Source organism: Bubalus bubalis, chromosome 21, assembly GCF_019923935.1.
Source record: "Bubalus bubalis isolate 160015118507 breed Murrah chromosome 21, NDDB_SH_1, whole genome shotgun sequence".
NCBI lineage: Eukaryota > Metazoa > Chordata > Mammalia > Artiodactyla > Bovidae > Bubalus > Bubalus bubalis.
In genome coordinates this window covers 10,873,870-10,885,323 of record NC_059177.1, presented here as the reverse complement: position 1 = coordinate 10,885,323, position 11,454 = coordinate 10,873,870, and the positions used below count along the sequence as shown (strand labels likewise).

Sequence of the window (11,454 nt, the reverse complement as noted above, 5' to 3'; positions counted from 1 at the left end):
TAGTTTCCCCAAATGCACTGACTTTATTTGGAATTAGAGAAACTAGCATTCAGTCATCTGGAGTCCAAAGGTCCAAGAGGAGAGACATCGAAGTGCTTAGCACTGACTGCCCTGCAGGCCCATCTGCTCTGCATTAGCTGGTTTTCCTATGTTTGTTATTCCTGGTGTTAAATCTCCTCCAATTCTTGTGTGAAAAGTTCGGACACACAATAACCTCTTTATCACATTTTCAAAATCTGGGCCTGTCCTGGAAAGTTTACACCTTTTCTTGTTGCCATTGTTTTCACGTGGATTTGGGTTTCTGAAAAAAGGCACTTGGAACACTTTACTGGAAACCCTTCTGTGTAAGCTGGATGCAGACAAATCTCGTCGAAGAATGAAAATGAGATGTCAGAGGAGTTACAACCACACCACGTGGTCTCTGTGTTGATCCTCAGCTGTGGTCTTGCAAGGAAGACCTGGGGCTGAAGCGCGTGGTCAGAAGTCTACTGCTGATCAGCCCCCTCCCTCAGCCTCTCTCCTTTGGGGGTGAAACTGAATACTAAAAAGAGAAACAGAGACATGCCAATGTTAGGATACGGAATAAAAAAGCACACATAACTATGTAAAAATATGTATAACACAATAACAATACTGGGGACCATTCACTGAGTATTATTTGTGTGCCACCCTTCATTCTCTAAGTGCTATTTAAACCTCACAATAAGCCTATGAGTTAGGTACAGAACTTTTGAGGACTCTGAGGCACAAGTGATAGAAAATTCACCTCAAGCTGACTCATAATATAAAGGGATAGTTACTGGGTATGTCAGTTAAAAATCCTGATTTAGTTCTGGCATCAAGTGAGACTTGATTCAGCAACTGCAAAGGATATCCCCAAGGCCGCAGATTTCTCCTTTTCCTCCCTGCCTTTTCTTATTGGCTTTCTCTTTGGAATTCATGCAGTTAACCCAGAAATTCCAGGATTTCCCAAGATGGCAAAATGAGAGATCAAAAATCCTGTGACAGAAATGAAGAATCCCTCTGATGAGAGCAGTAGTAGACTGGACATGACTGAGGAGAGATCCTCTGAGCTGGACGATATGTCAATAGAAACTTCTCAAATTGAAAATTCAAAACGGGAAAAAAAAACAAAACTGGAGGAAAAAAGGGAACAGAACCACCAGAACTGTGAGACGACTATAAAATGTGTCACATACATAGAATGGAAGTATCGAAAGAAGGAGAAAGGAGCAGAATAAAAATTTAAGGTAATAATGAAACTGCCCCCAAATTAATGTCAGACAGCAAACCACAGATCCAGGAAGATCAGAGAGCACCAAGAAGGGAAAATGCCAAAAGAGAGAAAGAAAGGGAGAGAAGACAGGAGGGAGGGAGGGAAGAAGGAAGGAGAAAGAGAAAGAGGCCCCTGGGAGCAGGCTGAGGTGCAGAGACAGCCAGGGCTTACCTACACACTGACTTGAGATCAGTTCAAGAAAGTGTACACCTTAAAGAAAAAAAAGAAAGAAAGAAAAAAGAGAAACCCTACACATCTGTGTCTGCTCAGTCGCTTCAGTCGTGTCTGACTCTTGGCGACCCTATGGACCACAGTCCACCAGGCTCCTCTGTCCGTGGGATTCTCCGGGCAAGAATACTGGAGTGGGTTGCCAGGCCCTCCTCCAGGGGATCCTCCTCCAGGGGATCTTCCCAACCCAGGGATCTAACCTGTGTCTCTCTGTGTCTCCTGCATTGTTAGGCAGGTTCTTTACCACTAGCGCCACCTGGGAAGCCCTCCCCACATCCAGACGTATCGTATTTGAACTGCAGAAAACTCAATGTTAACGAAATGGATGAGTCCACTATCAGAGTCGGAGACTTCAGCACCCCTCCATCAGAAACAGATAGACTCAGCAGACAACCAGTAAGGACGTGGCTGAACTCCACAGCACCAAGAGCCAATCCCGAAAGGGAGACCCGCACAGCAGGAGACCCAGAGCAGGCAGAATGTTCCACGAGTGGGCCCCGGGTCTGCCCCTTGGGAGAGGCTGCCTCAACACTGTTTCCTGGGCCTATGCCCCACACTCTGGGGGAGGTTCCTTCTGTGTTGTCCTTGGCCACTGGAGGCTCTGCCCTCCCTGGGGCTGCGCCAGGTCACAAACCCTGTGCCACCTCCGAGACTCTCTTGATGACGTCCTTCACCCACAGTTCTAGGAATCCACCCTGAAAACATCCTTCCAAATCACAAAACACAAGATCAAAACACAAAGCATATACATAAGGTCATTCGCTGCAGCCCTATTTGCAATAGCAATTCAACTGGAAAGAACTCACATGTTTGTCAGTAGGGGTCTGGTTGAATAAATAACATCCATGCAATGAAATTCTGATGTAGCTGTAAAAAGAATGAGGAAGTTTTCTGTGCACTAGAGTGATCTCCACGATATATTGTTCAGTGGAAAAAAAAAAATATACAAGATATAGAACAATGCATATAGTATGCCAACTTTGGTGTAAGGAAAAAGGGAGAAATACATATATGTGCCTATTTTTGCCAGAAGAAACACTGAAAAATGGGGTCAAGTGTCGGAAGGGAAATGAGATTTCTCTAAGGATACCTCTTAATACTGTTTTGACTTTGAACTGCATAAACGTTTAACATATCCAAAAATAAAGTTACATCAGAAAGGAAAAAATGCAAACCCCCAAACCAAAGGGAGAGATCTAAGGATCCAGTGACCATTAGGAGTTGGTGAGGAGACACAGAAGCCTTTAACTGATACGGGGGTGACGTAGCAGGAGCAGGTCTGGGGGATCAGGATTCAGCCTGGGCCAGGTTAAGGTCGAGCTGCAATTACACAACCAAGCAGAGACGTTGCGCGCGCAGTTGCGAGAGTCTGGAGACCAGGGAGGAGATATAAGTGAGCGCCATTGGCACGCAGCGGGTGTTTAAAGCCAGGAGACAGGATGAGATCACTGAGGGGATGCAGATAAGAGAGAGGAAAGGCCTGGAGCCTGAACCCCAGGGCCCTAGGTTGTCAGCGGTCAGGGAAGATGTCCTGGCCAGCGAATCGGGAGGCGGAGTGGATTCCAAGTGAGGGGAGGGTTTCCTGGAAGAGAAAGGGGCCACGTGTTCGAATCAGATGAGACCCAGCGCGACCACCTGCCTGCGCAAGGGTCCTAGCCGAGGGTAGTTTCCAGGGAGGAGCTTAATGGGAATGGAGGCAAACAGGTCAGGGACGGTGAGTGTAGTTCTCTCTTTTTAAAGTCTTTTCTCTACAGAGGCAGGGAGCAATGGGGCGATAGGTGGGGGGAAGATGTGGAATCCCAGAGCTTTGCCTTTTGAGGCAGGAGCGGGACAGCTTATTTGGGAGCAGCTGGTGAGGGTTCAGCAGTGAGGGGACAACACGATGGCCAGAGAGAGGGTGTAATAATATAACCTCTACCAGGAGGGAAGCGCTCCACAAGGAGGACCAGCCTCTGGCTCTGCCCGTAAATGGGCACAGACCTGTGAGTGGCTCCTGTCTCTCAGGGACAATCAAAGTGAAACCACCTCCATCAATCAGCACCCGGATTAGATATGAATGGCGGAAGCCTCGCCAACCACTCCAGCTCTCAGAGCTTCCTGGGAAGATCTAGGAGGCTCTTGAGCCCCCGTGTGATTCTCAGAGCTTCCGCCAAGCCTCTCTGCAAGCAGTCACATCGCTCACACACAGCCGTCCAGGGTCAGAGGACAGGGGACCCCACAGAAGCCATCGCCGCTGACAGCCAGAGCACCACACCCAGGGCCCAGACAAGACCAGAGATGGGAAGGCCCGGGATGAAGAAGCATCTCTCCCTCTTTCTTCACAGCTGTGCCATCTGCACGCTGGCCTGACCCGGTGACTTGCTTGGACCAACAGAAGGTAGTGGAAGCAACAGCATGCAGGAAGGGAGCTGGGCCTTATGGAGGTCTGTGGGCTCCCACTGCCCCCAGCCCCCTGCTACGCTGCCCGTGAACAAGCACGTGCCCCCTGCTGGACTCGGGGGGACCACACAGCAGAGACCAGACAGCCTGGCCCCTGGACCAGCACATCTCAGCAGACACAGAGCTGACTCCAGATGCACGTGTGAGCCCAGCTGAGATGGGAAGAACGTCCGCCAGACACAGCCCAAAGGGCCAATCCACAAACATCAATTGACACATCCAACTGATGTCCACTGGTGACCAAGGAGAATTCAGTCACTGCTGTTTACAGCACATCTTTGGTGAAGAATTATTCAATGAGACTTTAAACCTCTGGGCACAACAGAGTGTGGGCTGAGGCGAGGCGTGGGAATGGAAGGCAAAGGCCTGAGAGAAGGACTGGCATGGATAGGGTGGGCCCCGAAAGTGCACAGCACAGGATGGCACAGCTGGGCAGCCCTAGATCTGGCCCACAACCCCACACCTCTGCCCACCAGCCTGACACATACAGGCCTCAAGGAGGTAGATTCCTGGAGCTCACATGACCAGTACAACCCCAGATCACCCCTCCTCAAGAGGTCATAGGTCCCTGTCCACCACAGTCTGGCCAGTATTCTCCTGCAGTGTAGAAGCTCTGAGGAGGAACAAGGTAGACGTTCAAGCCAGTCATCTAAGGGGCACCCTGCTGCCAACACAAGCTGAAAAAAGCTGCAGGAGAATCACAGAGGAGAACAAGGGTTTCACTTAAATCAAGAAGGCAAAAGGAGGGCTTCCTTGGTCACCCAGTGGTTAAGAATACTCTTTGCAATACAAGGGACACTGGTTCAATCCCCGGTGGGGGAAGATCCCACATGCCTGGGGCAACTAAGTCCCAGCACCACAACTACTGTGACTGCTTTCTGGAGCCCTCAAGCCACAGCTAATGAGCCTTCACATCCTAAAGCCTGAGCACCACAACTCCCTGTTCGCTGCAGCTAGAGAAAGCCCGAGAGCAGCAATGAAGACCCAATACAGACATACATAAGTATTTGGGGAAAAAAGAAGGCAGAATGAGACTTCAGACCTGAGACGGAGGATACTGAGGATTGTGTTAGCGATTCAGCATGAATTTGAAAAGGCCCAGGTTTGGAAGGTTTGAAATCATTGAGTCCAAGGTTCAAATCCTGCCTTCTAGATTACCGGCCTGCAGCTTTCTGACATCCATGGTGACCCAGTTTCCTCACTTCTGGCTGTTATGAAAGTTAAAGGAAATAAGGCATGCACACATGCACAGTGAGTCAGCCAGGGCCAATTCATCTCCATCCTATTGTTCTGAAACCTGAACTCTCAACCACCGCTTCTGATGAGCAAACATGTTTCAACAACCATCATATCTGCTCTGTCTGCTGAGGGCGCTCTCTCCCCCCACCCTCCCCACCCCATCTCTAGTTATGCAATTCTAGCATATTCCATCACTCCCAAGTAAAGAACCCAACTGTATATCATCCATCACAAAACCACGAGGTAGGCATCTGACATTTTCTGATCCTTGCGCATTTTCTTGTTTAAGCTATCTATCTTTCTCATGGCTCAATAAAGCTCAGTTTCAACTTTTAAAACAACTAAGTCAGTCAGTTCAGTCGTTCAGTTGTGACCAACTCTTTCTGACCCCATGGACTGCAGCACGCCAGGCTACCCTGTCCATCACCAACTCCCAGAGCTTGCTCAAACTCATGTCCATATAGTCCGTGATGCCATCCAACCATCTCACCTTGTGTCATCCCCTTCTCCTCCTGCATTCAATCCTTCCCAGCATCAGGGTCTTTTCTAGTAAGTCAGCTCTTTGCATCAGGTGGCCAAAGTATTAGAGCTTCAGCCTCAGCATCAGTCCTTTCAAAGAACATTCAGGAGTGATTTCTTTTAGGATTGACTGGTTTATATCCTTGCAGTCCAAGAGACTCTCAAGAGTCTTCCCTAACCCCACAGTTCAAAAGCATCAATTCTTTGGCACTCAGCTTTCTTTATGGTCTGACTCTTGTATCCAAACATGACTACTGGAAAAACCACTAAAGGTGAACCCTAATGAGTCAAGTGGGACAACAATGCCCACACCCTCTAGGAGGGCTTGAATGCTGTGAGGAGGAGAAGATACTCCATGAATGCTCCTTCCTCCTCTGTCTTCCCACTTAAACCGGAGCAGTGAGCTCTGAGGCTGCCCTGGAGTGAATACTAGCGTGTGTAAAAGAGCAGAAGGCAAATAGTCTTGTAAGAGTACAAGGAGGGAGAGGAGGAGAGAACAAAACAGAGAGAAAGAATCCAAGGGTAAGACACCAGCCCTGCCCACTTCCACGGGGTGCAGAGGTGGCCCTTTCATTCAGGGACACAGCTGTTGAGCAAACAGATCTAAAACACAAAGGGAAACTCAATCAGGCCATGAGGGTGATCCACCTTGTCCTTTGACAGTCACTGAGGGACTGCCAGCCACTGGGAACCCCAACAACAGGAAAAAAAAAAATTCACAAACAGAACAACCATCTGCAGAGAAAATAAGAGCTGTAGGATAAAGGAGGGGAAAAAAATGTAATTCCAATTAGTATTTTCAAAAAGATTTAAGAGAAAAGTTTTCATTAGAAGACTAGAAAGTGAAAGTGAAGTTGCTCAGTTGTGTCCAACTCTTTGCGACCCCATGGACTGTAGCCTACTAGGTTCCTCCGTCCATGGGATTTTCCAGGCAAGAGTACTGGAGTGGGGTGCCATTGCCTTCTCCAGGAGATCTTCCCGACCCAGGGATTGAACCCAGGTCTCCCACATTGTAGGCAGATGCTTTACCATCAGCCACCAGGGAAGCCCCCATTAGAAGACTACTTCAGTTTAAAAAAATTAATATTGAAATTATTAACACCACAAATATAGAACCTTAAGTTCAGCTTTAATTTCATTAATTATGAATCTACCAAATTTCAAGCAATTATTTTCAGGAGGTTTTTGTAACTTCATTAAATACCCTTTGTTTGAAATTCCTGTATTAATAAATGTATTACATTTGATTTCCTTTACAAGCATTTCATTAGGCTTCCCTTGTGGCTTAACTGGTAAAGAATCTGCCTGCAGTGTAGGAGACTTGGGTTTGATCCCTGCATTGAGAAGATCCCCTGGAGAAGGGAAAGGCTACCCACTCCAGTATTCTGGCCTGGAGAACTCCATGGACTGTATAGTCCATGGGGTCATAAAGAGTTGGACATGACTGAGTGACTTTCACATACATAAGCATTTCAGGATTCACATAACTCTAAAAGCTCCCAAGTACTTAAATAATTCATTATTTGACCAAGGTTGATAAATCTTAATATCTATCTTGGTATCTTAAATATTCCAATATTATTTATAAGCTTAATAAAGTTTCAGCTTAAAATTTAAAATTTAAGTTTCAGCTTAAAATCACAAATCTATATCAATTCTTCTATCATACGTTTTAAAAGGAATCCAAGGCTAATTTATTAACTATTTATGCCAATTATCTTAAAAATACAAATAACCCCAAAAGATTAGGACCATGGATTTATTTCAACATTTACATTCAATTCTAAATTCAGAATCATCCTAGAGGACGATTGTGTTCTTTCCAACAACTTTGGGCCACGCCTGAATGTTGGATTAAACTCCAGGAGCCTTGGTTTACTCCACCTAAATTTGGAGGTGCCCACTGGAGTGAAGGTCCCCGTTGACCCTGTGTGATCAGATGTTCAGAAGTTACAGGAGACTTGGTGGCCTGCGCTCTTTCTGGGCCAGAGTCCCGCTTCCCTGAGAGCCCAGGGTGTTGTCTTCTAACCCTCAGGCCCAGCCCTGCCCTCGCCCCCCAGATTAGGCCTCCCCCAGGGTTGCTCACTGGGGAGGACACCTGGATTCTCAAACCACAGATGGGTGCCTCCTACCCTCCTCAGCTGAGTACCCCAGGCTAGGCCCCTAGACATGCCAGCAGCAGCCCAGTGCCTTCACTGGCCCTGGGAGCAGCCCCCTGCTCACGGCTGGCCTGGACTGAGGAATAACTAACTTACTGTATGAAAGAACAATCAGGGCTAGAGGAAACGCGTATTAGAATCAGAAGGCAAGTCCAGGATAGGAGAATAGAGAGAATCAAGCCAGCAGGGGCAGCCCAGGGGTTCACACTGAAACAGAATCTCTCTGGCTACAGCCTTGCAGTCTGTATTTTAGAATTTCAGTAGGCCATTCTAGTTTTTCAGTGGGCCATTCTAGTTTTAAGAGTTATGAAATGTGGGACCTAAATTTGGCACCAGGCTTCCATGTGGCCAAAGGGAAAAGAGAAACATGTCATGTGATACATAAAAGAGTTCTCATTGGCCAGAAGAGAAAACACATTGAAACTTTCCCTGGCACTTGTCTACAAGTAAACTTCTTACGTATTGGTGACCCATAGTTGTAAAGAACATATAATCATTGATTCCCTTAAGTTCTTCCTTATGGAGGCCTTTGAGTATCGCCCAAGGTACAAACTGAAACTGATGAGCAAAAGCACTTATACAGGGACCAAGGGAACATGGGTTAAGGGTGTTCTTCCTGTTGGTCTGAATACATCAAAAGAGAAAATTTGTTAAGGTTTGTGGATGGCAGAATTTTTTTCAAACAAAACCTCATGGAGAACCTCAATATACGAAACAAGTAAAAGTGGAGCAGCCCTGAGAGGAGGCCCAGAACCTCATCCTTTCGTCCTGCCCCCGGCTCTGCAGGGTTCCCTGAAGCATGTCCTTCCGGGAAACACACTTACACTTGTGCCAGCAGGCAGGCTGGACGCCCTGTATGATGAGCTCAGCTGATTAGTAGCGACTGCACTGAGCTGAGAAGTGTTTTGACAAACTGCTTGCATTCAGCTCCCCAAATCGTCACCCGCTCACTGCATTCACACCCTTATAAATCCTTTCTGAATCCTCCTCTTGAGAGATGGTGTGAATTTCCCCACCCCTGAATTCTGAGTTTGGCCCAGGTTGTGATCTAAGCAGAAGCTTCCAAAAGGGTTTGCAGGTTGCCATTTCTGCTCCTGTATCTAAACCTTTGTTACCGTCAGTAGAAACTGTTAAGAGGCTAGATGAGAATTTCAGGCAAGGCTTTACTGGGACTCCTGCTGCGGCACAAGGGAGCAGAAGTAACAGTTCCCTTGCTCCCAGTGGCTGGCTGGTCTCTTAGGTGCGGTGGGGTGGGGGATGGTGGTTCAGATTGGTGGGTCAGGCTGGAGGGGGGGCTTAGGTGGTCTGCCCACCCCCTTGGTGGTGCTGTGTGCAGGGACCATGTGTGGGGCCCTGCTTTGCTCCCAGGACCTCACAAGTTTGTGTCTTATTGTTCATAATTTGTCCCAACTGCAAATACACACAGTTTCCTTAGTTCCTTATAGTTTCCCGTATTCTGTTGCTCAGGGAGAGTTTGTCCAGGTGCAAATACTGTAGCAAAGGGCCCGCGATCCCACCCTGTCTCAGATCCCTTGCCTAGTGAGTAAATGGCCAAGCCAGACCTGGAAGCCTGGCAGGCTGGCCCCAAAGTCTGCATTCTTAGCCACCATGCTATGTTGCCTCTCCAAGACATTAGGGAAATTTAAGCTCTTTGGAGCTTTCCCAGGTTCTTTCCCTGGGCCTAACCTAACCTTCAAATCTAAGGTGGCTTAATCCTCCCCCCCCCCCAAAAAAATCTAGGAAAGTAGGAATGAAAACAAGGAAGAGACTCTCTCTAGCTGTACTCATTTCTCCTGGTGTGTCCTGATCTACTGTGATGTGTGTGACAAGTAATTGGTTCCTTAAAATATTAATATTTGTGATGAACTCACTTATAAAACAAGTGAAAACAAAGCCCTGGTTCTGCTCGTAACTGTATTCTTATTGCTCCCTTGTGTTCCCATGTCTTAAGAGAGAAAGAGTCTTTAAAATTTTTCCCAGTCTTAAAATGTTTTTTTGTTTTTAATTACAGAAAAAGTACTGGTACTTTTTATCTTCTTTCTTAATTCACTTGTTCATCCATTCATTCATTTATATTCAATACGCATTTATTGTATGCTTATTACATATTCCAGGTCATAAGGATACAACTGTAGACAAGACAGATAATGAGCCTGGCCTCTTGGAGTTCTCATTCTAGTACAAAGAAAACAATAATTTTTACTGAAGGCAGGCAATACTTGATGCCCTGAAAAAAATTAAAGAAGGATGAGGAAATAAAGATTCCATGGAAGTGACCAGGGAAGACCAGTTATAACCACTATTATGAATTAGCTGCTAATGCTTCTAGTTTATATCTATTAAAAAGTGAATGTTATCTGTCACAGAGCACCAGGTTGAGCTCCCTGCATCATACAGCAAATTCCCACTGGCTATCTACTTTACATATGGTAATGTATACGTTTCCATGCTGCTCTCTCCATTCATCCCACCCTCTCCTTCCCCCACTGTGTCTGCAAGTCTGTTGTCTGTGTCTCTATTCCTGCCCTGCAAATAGGTTCATCAGTACCATTTTTCTAGATTCCATATATATGCATTAATATATGGCATTTTTTTGTCTTTCTGACTTACTTCACTCTCTATAATAAGCTCTAGGTTCATTCCTCATCAGAACTGACTTGAATGCATTCCTTTTATGGCTGAGTAATATTCCATTGTATATATGTAGCACAACTTCTTTAACCATTCATCTCTGACACCCTAGAAGGGGTGGGAAGTTCAAGAGGGAGGGGACATATGTACACCTATGGCTGTTCACGCTGATGTGTGGCAGAAATCAACACAATATTATAAAGCAATTATCCTTCAATTAAAAATAATTTTTAAAAAATATTTTTTAAAAGTGCATATATCTGGAACAATATATAGAATTCTTCAAATCACTAAATAATACACACTAAATATATACTAACTACAATCACATTGTATAAGAGACCAGCTTCAGGGAGGATAGAGCAGACATATTTCTCCCTAAGCCTCCTACTAAGTACAGTTGAAAACCCTGGGCACTGTATTAATATATAAAACAAGCCTAGGAAGATTTGGAAAGTGGAGTGGAAGAGGCAGACTGGTCAGGGCACTTGGGTCCTGAGGCTTGACATGCCGTGAGCTTCCTCTGCCTCGTATACGGCAGACTTGGAACTGAAGAAACTGGCTAACTGGAAACACTGGATGCTCAAGCAAAGGACCAGCAAGGGGCAGCCTGGCAAGACAGAAAGCTTTTAGACAACCACCACTCTACTCCAGCCATACACAAAAATAACTTCCAGCAAGAAACAATGTGACCTGCCCCCAACCCCTGCTAGCAAAGGCACAGTGGGGAGCTTGGGGCTCTAACTTCTCCAGGCTGTAAGAAGGCACCCAAAACTCATGCAGGGTGATGTCAGAGGAGGCTGAGCAGCAAGCAGGGGCAGAAGAAGAGGAGGCCCAATGGAGAGTGGACTTTCACTGCTACTCAAAGGTAAAAAAAAAGGTAAAGAGGTCACCCTCCTGTGCGGTCAGTAGAGGTCTAGTGGGCAACTATTAACTCGACACCCCCACCCAGCAGTGATGAGG

At 46.4% G+C, this 11,454-nt stretch overlaps 1 protein-coding gene across 9 annotated transcripts in view; it reads right to left on the bottom strand.

The window, feature by feature from the left end:
• Nucleotides 1–11,454, bottom strand: part of GOLGA4 (golgin A4) — a 122,184-nt gene continuing 110,730 nt past the window's right edge. For all 9 annotated transcript variants that reach the window (XM_044934123.1, XM_044934120.1, XM_044934121.1 and 6 more), the window contains one exon: nucleotides 1–541. Coding sequence is in view for 2 of the 9 variants with exons in the window: in XM_044934121.1 (XP_044790056.1) it covers nucleotides 496–541 (46 nt within the window). In the remaining 7 variants the exon portion in view is untranslated. The remainder of the gene's footprint in view (nucleotides 542–11,454) is intronic.